The sequence below is a fragment of the Cheilinus undulatus genome, linkage group 20 (genome assembly GCF_018320785.1).
Source record: "Cheilinus undulatus linkage group 20, ASM1832078v1, whole genome shotgun sequence".
NCBI classification, from domain to species: Eukaryota; Metazoa; Chordata; class Actinopteri; order Labriformes; family Labridae; genus Cheilinus; species Cheilinus undulatus.
In genome coordinates this window covers 4179443-4192202 of record NC_054884.1, presented here as the reverse complement: position 1 = coordinate 4192202, position 12760 = coordinate 4179443, and the positions used below count along the sequence as shown (strand labels likewise).

The window sequence follows — 12760 nt, the reverse complement described above, 5'->3', positions numbered from 1 at the left end:
GTAGAAAACAGATGAGAGTGCTTTGTGTATGAAGAGTGCAGTGGTGCGTGTGTTCAGACAGCAGAATAAGCTGCTATTAACTGAAAGAGAAGCACTATTGATAACCTGTGTGTGTCAAAACTTTGTTAACAAAGGCAGCCTCTATTTTCTTTTAATCGGAAAAAGAGGCAGAAAAAGCCACAGAAGATAAACACAATTACCACCCTATATTACAGAGTTACAGATTCACAGATTAAAATTACCTGTGGACCTCTGTGTGCTGAAATATGGTCAGTAATTTGCCCTGGAATTTTTTTCTCTGCAAATCAGAGACATGGTCGATTTGTACTGGATTAAAAAAAAAAAAAGCAGTCCTGCGTACTTTTTACAAAATAGCAGGGGAACATAGGTAATTCTACTCCTGTGCAAATACGTTGTAAGACCAGCTAAAAACAAAAACTGACAAAAAGTAAGTTTTGTTTTCATCAAGGAGACTAAAATAAGACGACACCCTGTTCCAAATTATTTTGCAAATGATTTTTTCTCTGATTTTCCTAAATAGTCATTGCAAATGACAGTCAGTATAATTTTCAAGTCATCAACCGTTAGAGTATAATTCAAATTTTATTGAATAAACCTCCTAATGATAAGTATTTTTTTCAAAAATAAAAATTCAAAATGCACTTTTCCACATTATTAAAGAAATAAACATGGTCATTTGTTGAATTTGCAGCATTGAATTTGAGGATGCTCAAATTCTCAACAGGGTTGAGGTCAGGGGAGGATGGGGACCACACCATGAGTTTCTCTCCTTTTATGCCCATAGCAGCCAATGACACAGAGGCACATGGTGCATTGTCATGCATGAAGAAAATTTTGCTATAGAAGGCACTGTTCTTCTTTTTGTACCATGGCAGAAAGTGGTCAGTCAGAAACTCCATATACTTTGCCGAGGTCTGTGCCACACCTTCAGGGACCCTAAAGGGGTCTACCAGCTCTCTCCCCATGATTCGGGCCTGGAACCTGACTCTGTCCCCTCCTTGCTGACGTCACAGCCTTGTTGGGACATAGTGGCCATCCACCAACCATCCACTACTCCTCCATCTGGACCATCCAGGGTTGCACGGTACTCATCAGTAAACAAGACTGTCTGAAAATGAGTCTTCATGTATTTCTGGGCCCACTGCAACCATTTCTGCTTGTGAGCATTGGTTGGGGGGGCTGAATAGTAGGTTTATGCACGACTGCAAGCCTCTGGAGGATCCTACACCTTGAGGTTGGTGGGACTCCAGAGGCACCAGCAGCTTCAAATACCTGTTTGCTGCTTTGTAATGGCATTTTAGCATTTGCTCTCTTAATCCCATGAATTTGTCTGTCAGAAACCTTCCTCATTATGCCTTTATCTGCATGAACCCATCTGTGCTCTGACTCAGCCACAGATTTCTTCACAGTACAATGATCACGTTAAGTTTTCCTGAAATATCTCATGTTTTCATACCTTGTCCAAGGCATTGCATTATTTGATGCTTTTCAGCAGCAGAGATCCTTTTTCTTTCCCATATTGCTGAAACCTGTGGCCTGCTTGATAATGTGGAACGTCCTTCTTAAGTAGTTTTCCTTTAATTGGGCTCACCTGGCAAACTAATGATCACAGGTGTCTGAGATTGATTTCAGTGATCCAGAGAGCCCTGGGACACAACACCATCCACCTAAAATCCAATTAATAATTTGGAGCGTGGTATGAACTATGGTGCTGGACTGGACTATTTATGGACAGACTTGACTAAGAAGTTGTTTGAGTTGTTGATTAAAAAAGTGAAGTTAAAAATGATCTGATGTAACCAACACTAAAGGGTTTTTAATCTAAAGACCAAAACTAAATTTATAAGAGCTGCCAAAATGAACTGTATCTGAGCTGTTAGCTGTGTATAAACTTCATCATTAGTAAGGGAAGAACTTTAGTCCCAGACAGTCACATTTGAACTAGGTTAACTGGTGCAACATGATCTGACTCCTGTGTCTTTAAATCCTTCCGTTTCTTCATCTTTAGCTTGGCTTGTATTTCTCTCAGGTATTCTCAACTCCCCCTCCTCCCCTTCTCCTGTCCTCTCATGAATATTCAGTTAAAAATGAAGCTTATGTAGAGTTGGTATGAGCCGGTGACTGACAATGAGTGCAGAACATTTGGCCCTGCCTCATCGCTCCTCTCAATCATCCAAATTTTGTGTCAATATGTGGGTCTGTTTCTGTCCTGAGGCGCTGGACCAGATGCCAGGTTGTTACAATGACTGAGCAGGTTCTTGTGTGTGTTTTCGGGTGTGTGGGCATGTTTGCAAGACAAAGAAAGAAGGACGGAGAACAAAGACCCTCACTTTAAATCTTTCTACTGCATCTACAGGTATCACCCTGCATCAGGTGTGATAGTAGCTCTTGTATGTGTGATTTCAGTGTGGTTTCTCTGGCTCCATACCTGCGCTACAGGAGCAGCCTACGGGTTTGTGTGAGGATTTTTTATTACCGTTAGTCCAGGTACACTGTGTTCTTTGAATGATAGAGTGGGTGTTAAAGTTAGTTGGTGTATGTGCACGCCTTTACATGTGTTTGTTTCTGGGTTGCCGAGTATTTACGGGGATTAACCCTGTGGGAGATCTCTGATGTGTCTGCTACAGCTTACAAATACGCCCATACTCACTCAAACACAATTGCCCCTATCATAATCAGGAGCTACATCATATGTGCCTTAGTCTCTTTTACTTTCTTGCAGTTCCATCCGTGTAGTCATCCTCTCCAGTCTCCAGGAGTGCGTACAGATTTTTTTCTTCTTTAAGCAGACTGTAGTGTAACCTTACCACTGAGCGTGCAGAGCTTGACATGGTCTGGGCCCAGGGAGGGACTGAATGAAGCTGACAAGTGAGAGGAAGAGTCAAGACAGAGAGGAAAAGGTCCAGCTAAGCAGGGAAATCCTCCTCTTGTCTCCATAGCAACAGTCACACCGTTGTGATCACAGTCCATCGCAGTCTTCGACAGCGTGCATCTCTGTGTTCTGATGCCTTTAAAATGTTAAAACTTAACTCTCTAAGGCTCTCAAGGTGAATCTGAGTCCTCCATTTGTTTTTATACTGACAAAGAGTGTCTCAACATCACAGTGAAGACAAGATAGAGCAGAATCCCTTGGCTTTAGCCATAGAAATGGTTTCTGTGTTAGGCACAATTCTTTATGATCTTGGATCCTGGTGATATAAAACATACTGATGATCTGCCAAAGCACAGAAATTGCCTTATTGCCCGTTCTGTCTTTGCAGCTCTATTAGAGCTGCACACTCAGAGTTATGAACAGACGTTCATCCGCTTCAGGCTGAGCTACATTCATGCTTTCATTCATCCATTTTGGTTAAATCAAGCTACAAGCCATTCTGGCGACGTTAGGAGTAGAAAGATATTTGTCTTAAAATGTAGGGAGTAAAAGTAAAAAAGTCTTCAGAAAAATAAATACTTTAGTAAAGTACAGATACCTGAAAAATCTACTGTAGTACAGTAAGGAAGATTTTGTACTTGGTTAACTCCCACCTCTGGCAAAAGCTACTGTTTTAATCTTTGAAGTTAAGTAACAGCCAAACTGGAAATAAGCCAGAATGTTCTTTTGCCTTTCAAAATAAGAGCATTTTCCAAACAGGAAGTTAGGTATACTCGGCATAAGACAGTACAAAAGACATGTATAATGTATGAACGACAAGTAAAAGCACAGGAAAGAACAGTTCTTATTTTAACCATCATTTACTAAATTACTTCCCAAATCATTCATATGAGCTTAAATATGAATTACTATTTGACTCATAGTATAAATTATTAATACTCAAAAACTGACATTCACATCACTTCATTTACTTTTCAGTGCACACATTGTGTTTCCCAACCATTTTTCCTTGACCCCACACACACACACACACATACAAAAGAAAAGCTGAGCCCCCCAGGACCCAAGAGAGAAGAAATATGACGCACTGCTGCTAAGAATCAACATAGATTTTAACTGATTTACTGATGAAACCCTAAAAAAGGCCAATGCATGCTTTTCTTATCATAGACCTTTGTATAAATGAATTTTAACTGCTTTATCATGGTTTCAGTCAGTATTTGTAAATCTACTTTTGGCACCTTGTAGCACCACATTATGTAATAACGCCACATTATGTAATAACGTAATAAATTTTCAATTCATTATGTAATAACGCCGCATTTTGTAAGCCACTAAGCGGTTAGGGTTAGGGCAAGGTAGTAGGGTATACCTTGGAGCCCATCTTAAGTCCTAGAGTTAAGGTTAGATCTTTAGTTTAGAGCCCTGAAGGGGGGTTAGGTTTAGGCATAAGTCACTAAGCAGTTAAAATTAGGGAAAGGTAGTTGGGTAGGGCATACCTTGGAGCCCACACTTAGTCCTATAGTTAGGGTTATTACATAATGCGGCGTTATTACATAATGTGGTGCTACACACCTTTAGAGTAGACGAAGCCTCGTGCCTCCCCCCGAAGATCTTTGGCGCCCCCCTGGGGGGTCCTGGACCCCAGGTTGGGAACTAATGGTGTAGCCTATTAGTGGAACAGTTTCTGCTGCTGTGTCGTATTTGACTACATTTTAGCAAAGACATTAGCGGCTATTACGCCAGATCAGAATTAGCCCTGGAAATAGGCTAGTAGCAGGATAGAAAGGTTCAAAATTAGAAATAAGTAATGAATAAAAAGCACTTTTTTATTTAATTTATATAATAATATATTGATGATAATATAAAATATAGTTACAAATATGTTAATAATCAAGGTCTCAGTATTGATAAAAATTATCGTGAATGTCGTTTTGGCTCACCCACCCCTCCCCTTCTTATTTCAGTAGAGCGAGATTTATGGCTGCAATTAAAACAAACATTTAGTCCTGAAAATGATCTTCAACATTTTTATATCAAACTACTTTGTGGTTTTCTTAACCATCAGGGTGCAAAGAAAGTCACACAGATTATTCATAGAAGAGGACAGTAGATGGAGTCGGAAACAGGGATGAGGGAGCGGGGAAGGAGCCGCAGACCAAACTTGAACACGGGTCGCCCTCATACATGGGGCCCAGCCTAACCACATGACCATCTGCACCCCAGTGAAGCTTTTTAACAATAATCTTTAAGGACTTCATGATTCAAATCCGATTCTGTTGATTGATATTTGTTATTAACCCAGACACGTTTGTATCGTCACCAGTCAACATGGTCACTCATTCACTCGTAACACCAGTCTTTGACGTGAAACTGACATTAGATCCTGTTTTTATTGTCTGCGTCGGTCAGCAGTTGTTGGCTCATATCTACTTTTTTTCTTTACTCTTAAAGAACATTTCTGTTATATGTGAACTCAGAATCATGAGCCATTCCTGAGCAGGCGACATTACTTTAGTTTAGCACTCTGAGCTGCTCATAAAACAGCAGCTGGCATGAGCTGAGTACAGCCGAGGGAGTGGAGAAAACATGACATCTTCATAAATAAAGCTGTATCTCAGTGTCTTCATCCCCCATCAGTCCCTCTGACTGAACCAGTGTAGATAAATCTACAAGTAAATGAAATAGCAGTAACAAGTAGCCTCATGTTTGCAGTTAGCTCCCATGCTACATTTGTGTTTTCCAATGAGGAAAGAGCTGGATCGGCAGTGTGTGGGTACACAAAAGGCACTCTCTGCATTGTGTCTGGCTCCAACAATCCATCAAGCCGAGTGTTTATTTACCTGTCAATACAGCGACCTTTAGTCCATTTATAAAGTGACATTTATGTCAGTTGTCTCTGGTAGAACTTTGACTGAGATGTATCTCTGGACCTTTCTTCTGTCTGGCAGTCTCACCCTCCTCTCCCTCGATGTTTATGTTGTCATTCCTGGCTCTGAAGTGATGGTGAGGAGGAAATCACAATGTTTGACAGGAAGCAGCCTTAGGGACACATGGTGCCGACATCTTTGGCTCTGCTGTGTTCCTTGTCCAGGACCAACACATGACCGCAGCGATAGCTGTGGTGTACAATCCCACACAGTCGTTTCAGTTGTTTTTTGTTTTTTGTTTTTTTTTTAGGGGGGAAAAGCATCACTGTTGTAAAACTGGCTTTAAAGACTTATTTAAGGACTTTCAGGCAAATATAGATTTATATTCTGCTTCGTTTAGCCATGCTTAATGTCAGCACTATAAATGGAAATCAATTCTTCTTCACTGCCGGAAAACAGTGCATGCACAAGCTACCGTTTTAGAGCAGAGAAGAAGAAGCAAAGGATCCGCTGCTGCAGCAGAGAATGGTGGCTGTGTGACAGTTTTTATCTGAATGTGATCGTTAAAATGCCTCCCAGACCAGCGCTGTTGTACACGACAAGAAGTGACACAGTTTATCAAAAGTAAATTAACTTTTGACCGCTCTTTTAAAAATGAACATTATCCCCAGGTTGCTCTATCTGATACAAATGGTCCCAGTAATGTTGCCTCACAAGGCCATCAAACATTTGAATCGTTACCGCTAGCTTGAATGCTAACCGCCATATTGTTTTCCCTTTGTGAGGGTCTGTCAGCCAATGGCAGGCTTTTCTGTAATCATGTCATGCTGCCCGGATAGAGCAAAATGGAGAGAGAGAGAGAGAGACAGAGACTGTGATGCAGCCCCCTGTATTATTATTTTAATATTTAGCAGTAAAACTCAATAATCAGCAGAAAACAACTTTAGCGTCATAGAGATGCTCTACATTATGATTCTATCTGTTGATCCATGTTCTGAGTCAAATATAGGTCTAAAATAATTTGCTAGTCTGCACAGTCAGTCCAGAAAGTTCAGACTGGTATCAGATCGGTACTTGGTATCGACTGATACCCAACACCTTGGAATTGGAATTGTATCGGGAAGGAAAGAATGGTATCTGAACATCCCCACTGCTGAGGATGTGTCATTTAGTTTCTCTTTTATCAGAAGCCAAGGCTGACAACCTCTAGCTTGCTGACTTTGTTTAAAAAAAACAAAACAAAGTAATGATGTAGTAAGCACTGTTTTTTTTTTTTTACTTTGAACTAAATCACTTCTGTGGTTTATTTGTCCTGTTTTGGATGCCTTGCTGAAGTAATTATAAACCAGTAAACTGTTGAGTTTTCCATATTAAACTGACTTCTTTTTTTGTGCATTCCCTCTGTCTTTCCTTTGCAGGTCTTGATGCTCATTGACAGTGAGGGAGACAGTTTCCTGAGCCAGCGTCTGCCTGCGCTGTCCTCCATGACCCAGCAGGGCGGTGTCGCCACTGCTTACGTCTGCCAGGACTTCACCTGTTCTCTTCCTGTCACCGATCCCCAGGAACTACGCAGACTGCTGCTGGATGGAACCGCAGAGCTGCAGGCAGAATGATGCTTACAGAGCTACATGATTATGAATTAACGGGAGGCTTGCAATCTTCAAAGACCACACTCCTTCTATCTGCAGCCTCAGCTTAGCTTATCTCTGCTGTTTTTGGCTAGTCACTCAGGCCTGGCTAGAATAGAACGCCAATATTTGGGAAGTCAATGTGGAGCATGGGGTTACACAACTATGCAGTTAAAGGGGCTTCTTTTCTTTCTGAAGACTTTTACCTCAGCCTTATTCTATAAAGACCAGCAAAGTGTTAAATCTGATATCTAAATGAGTTTATTAGCAGGCTTTAAAGCAGTGCAGCAGAGAAGCAATATGTCAATGTGTTTCCTTACACAAAGAAAAAGTCCCAGCCTACTTAAAACGTGTAGTACTTGTGACATATGCACCGGTTTTACTGTTGGTACAGAAAAAAATCACAGAATCCTAATAGAGTCTAAGTACACTGGACTTTTGCAAGCAGTGTCCCCTCTGAGCCCTGTGGTCCAGTCCTACAGTCACATAGATCTTAAAGTGGTAAGATTTTAATCAGGTTAAGGTAATATTAAGATTTTCTTAACAGAGAGGAAAGATGCTTTTCAGGTTGCTTTATATTTATCAGACTTATTTTGAGAACGCTTATGATTTGGTTGTACAAATGCACAGCAGACAATGCAACGGGAAATGTGTGCAACGTTTTTTTCTTTGTAAAATGTTTAAGACACTGATGCAAAAGTTGCAAAACAAGAGACATGTTTCTCTCCTTTCACCTTTAAAACCTATAGGATTTCCTAGGTTCCCTAATGGGAACTAAAAAAAAATGCATTCTAGGATGGATATGTGTAATTTTTGTCTTATTCAGGTTTGAGAAAATCCAAACAGAATTGAAGAAGACCTGTCCACACAGCCTGTTATTCTCTTCTTTTGTACTAAACATACACATGACAGATAAAAATCCAATGCTTGACATTCTTGTCCTTTCTCTCCCACCTTTAGGCTGAATAAAGGTGTTGTTGTCTCTGAGTTTTTGTGCTGACTATCAAAAACGTGTTAGAAAGAAAGAGGCAGAAGGGCTGAGAGGTGCAGACACATCATGCCTCAACCACCACTTTCAAAAGTTGCTGCAGACTGAATCACAACTGTGGGGAGTCTTCAACTGCAGGTAGAAGTGAGGGAAACCCTGTTGTTAAGATTCAAACATGAAGTAGTTATGCCTAATTTTCCACCTGCTAAACACATAATCATCCACAGTTTCTATGGTGTAACAGGTGGCTGTTTTCTTCTGGAAAGAATAAAATATCCACAGAGAAGAAGAGCAAAACTGGGCCTGGAGGAAAGAGACTGACAGAGGTACTCTATATTGACAAGTGTTAGGCCACACCTGTTTATTACCGAATCCAGGTGTTTCAATCAGATCCATTACCACAGGTGTATAAAGTCAAGCCCCTAACCATGCAGTCTCCCTCTGTGATCCTAAATGGGTCGCTCTGAAGAGCTCACTGACTCCAAGCGTGGTACTGTGATGGATGTCACCTTTGCAGCGAGACAGCTAGTGAAATTTCATCCCTGCTTGATATTCCACATTCATCTGTAAGTTATATTACTATTATATCTGTTAACATTAAGGTGTTAACGCTTGGGATTAATCTTGAAACCTTAACAGGTTAAAAACAAACAAACAAAAACAAACCACAATTTAAACATATGACTAAGTTTGACCACAACTTGCTCCCATAGTCCTTCAGCGTGGATGTTTACATGCCTGGAGGTGAAGAGGTGAGAGAGTCAGACACAGCCAGCAGTGATGAGTGAGGAGACAGACCCAGGTCTGCTTAACGTCAATTTTCTTTTTAAAAAGCTGACGAATGTTAGTTAAGATAAATCCAAAATTGTGGGTGCATGCTGCAGTGATGAACTGTCTTTACACTGAAGCACAACGAGACTTAAGGTCCACCTTCAGGGAAAAGCACATCTTTGTTAATGTTAGCAAAGACGCTAACAAAAACACAGGATCAAGCCGTGGTCGTACCACTCTCTTCAGCTGTTTCAGGACAGTTTTCTTCTTCAGCTGCTCAGATAAATGCTGAAAAGTGCTCCAAAACTTTGAGACAGTCCTGTTTGTTAACAATATTAATTGGCAAACTTAAAGTTACTTAGCGGACTGTACCAGCTGAGGACGGAAAATATGATGCATTCAGGTAACATCAGTAAATGTGACGACTATGTTATATTTTTTAGATTTTATGTGTTCACTTGTAACAGGAAAAAAGGTAAAATTTAATTATTGATGAGAAACTTCTGTAAATACAGTTGTGAATATGTGTTTATATTTGAGGGATGTACAATAAAGACTGAATCTTAGCTTTTTAACTCAAGCACTACTCAGCTAAGACTGCTTGTAGTTTAAATATTTGCCCTTATTTTGTCTTTCCACCAAACTATAGAAAGTATTAATAGTGGTATCGATAAGGACTCAGATCAGCACTTTCAATGTGCTGTACATAGAATTAAAACAAAAATAAAACACCTGAAAATAACAAAAACAATTTAAGAAAATGCTGTGATTAATCATGATTAATCATCGCATAGTGATGTGTGTAACTTGATTAATTTTTTAAATGTCTCTAATTATTATACCATGGTCACTTGGCAAAGAAAAGAATTAACAAAACCACTAATTTATCATTTCGTATGTTTTGTTATCAAAATAGAAAGTTTTGCTAAAACAACAATTACTTTTCCTTAGCAATGCCTGAGGGCTTGACTAATAACTGGAATAGTCATTCCAATCCCATAAAGTTTTTAGGGAATGTAAATGTTGTTCAGTGCTCCAGTAAATAGGACATGCCATACAGTCTGCTCAGCGCGCTTTCTGAACAGATTTATCAATGAAAATACATAAAGATGAGAAAGATAAAGAGTCATCTGTGATCAGACCATAAGCTTTTAGGTTAACATGGACAGTCATCTGATAAAAAGCTTAGTTTTAGCAGACCAGCTGTTTGAATAAACCATATAATACCTCTGTCTGCACCATGAGATCACAGAGGAGAGGCGGCGCTGTCCACGCCCTGCAGGTGCTGATTCTCCGTCATCTATCAGATAATATGCTGGTTTATCAGAAGCGTTTCCTTTTGCTCTACAAAGAAATAATGGCTTCTTTTTTTGTTTTGTGTTATTTAAATCTTCTATTTTATAGAAGTCGAACCAGGAGGGAAGTGAGTGTTTTGCGACACTCACCTCAGAGTTAAGGTGAGCCTGGAAACAAGTCGTGCATTGAAAATAGAAGATAAGACCGTTTTGAGTTACTGGTCCTAAACCTGAAGTTTGTCATTTCTATGTCAGTTAAGTGACAGTTGATGCCGGTCCCCTGGCTCCTTTGCTCAGAAAACATGACCGCCTCAGGTTGCCATGGTTACTACTATCATCTAACCGCTGCTGCACATTAATTTGGACCAGTGTAAAGATTTTCTGACCGGAACTACTTTAGAAGTTCTGTAGGTGTCTATATATCAGAAGTTAATGGATACCAATGGAACTTCTGGAGCCAATCAGAATCGAGGATTCGCCATGACCGTGGTATTAGAGCGGGTTAATGACCATCGAGGTGTCCAATTATTAGGGATTAATGGACTTTGCGGAGGCATTCAGGCCTCCACATCATCCATCAACCACTGATATTTCGACTCCTCGTTCAGCATTAACCCTTACAGAAAGTGGAAGAGTTTAGGAACAACACCAAGTCAGCCACCAAGTGGAAAACCACATAAAGTCAATGACTGCTAAGGCTCATGGTGCTTAAACTTGCCAACGCTCTGCTCTTACATAGTTGAAGACTTCTGAACTTTAACTGGCATGAATGTAAACACTAAAACCTCAGCAGGAGCTTCATGAATGGCTGTCTATGGCTGAACAGCTGCATGCAAACCTCACATCACCAAGTCAGATGCCAAGCGTTGGAGTGCTGTAAAGCACACCGACATTGGACTGTGGGGCAGTGGAAATGTGTTTTGAGGAGTGTGAAATCATGCTTCTCTGTTTGGTACAAATTCCCACAAAAACACTCCAAAATCTAGGGGAAAGAAAAGTGTTGGTGGAATGATCAGGCAGACGAATACTTCTGTCTATATAGTGCAGCAAAGGGCGTAAGGATCCCACCGTCCCCTTTTGTTGACCCTTGCAGACTATCAGAATCATTGTCTCGATACCTTCCTGTGACTTTTCTCTAAATTCCTCCACATTTCAATCCTCCAACCCCCCCTCCTCCTCTGCCATAGGACAGCTCTATTTTTGGTCACAGAAACATTCGTGTTTCCTGTTTACCTCAGCTCTACTTGAGCTCTGTAACCACGTTTGGATGGCCGTCTTCAAATGATTATCTTTTCTTGCATAAATCTATGCGTGCCTCTTATATTCCATCAGGCCTCTCATTATGGCTCAGCACTAATTGTTTTGATGTGCTGTATGTGCTAAATCTTAATTAGAACTTAGATTAGGGGTGACCTTAGTGAACCAGTTGGCCTGCTAATTATGAAGCTGTATTCTATCCATCAAAGATTGTTTGGATAACAGTGACAGCTCTATTAGACACAACAAATAAAAACAAAAGTCATAAATGTATGACAAAACCATGGCATACTGCATCCTGCTGCTAACAGCCATCAGGGGATCAGGGATGGACATGGTCAGCATCATTACTGAGGGAGGCTGGGGTTTTAAAAGATGCTGAATTGTTACCAAGGGGCCCAAGGTGTACCTTGGATGTGGTTATTTAGGTCACTCTTACCTGTCTATCATCTCAAACTACTCCACTCATTCTCCTCTGCCATCAACAGAGATGAGAAAATCCCAAGTAGCTCAGCTGTTTCTGAAACACTCAGACTGGCCTGTCTGACATTAACAACCACGACATGTTTGAAGTCACAAGAATCAGCTTTCTTCCCCCGTCTGATGCTTGGTTTGAGCTTCAGCAGAATATCTAGACCGTGTAAAAATGTCCAATTTCTTTTGTCTGTATTCTTTTTTATCAACATGTCGAGTCACAGACCTGCTCTTGTGTCTGTCATTGAAGAAACATCAAACTGACGTCTTAAGTTGAGATAGAAATGCAACTGCAATTACCTTTTTACCTGCTTGAATAAACTCTCCCTTAATCAGTTACAATTGGTATAAGATTATTGACTGGGTCTAATAGGACAACTCACATCGCTCCTTTTTTCTCTTACCTCAGCTTCCAATGAACTTCTGAATCCAGATTAAGATTCTTGTTTAAGTCTTTAAAAACCATCATAGGCAGGCGGTTGATTATATCTTAGACCTGCTCCATCCCCACATCCCTGCTCGATCCCTCGGGTCTCATGACCAGGGTCTTCCTGTTGTCCCTCAAGCTCGTTTAAAAACTAAAG

At 40.5% G+C, this 12760-nt stretch overlaps 1 protein-coding gene across 1 annotated transcript in view; it reads left to right on the top strand.

Moving 5' to 3' along the window:
• The window catches only part of spata20 (spermatogenesis associated 20), a 49887-nt gene extending 41509 nt beyond the window's left edge, over positions 1 to 8378 (top strand). Inside the window, exon 16 of the mRNA XM_041814853.1 lies at positions 7182 to 8378. Coding sequence (XP_041670787.1) covers positions 7182 to 7376 — 195 coding nt within the window. The 3' untranslated portion in view covers positions 7377 to 8378. The remainder of the gene's footprint in view (positions 1 to 7181) is intronic.
• Positions 8379 to 12760: the final 4382 nt, after the last annotated feature.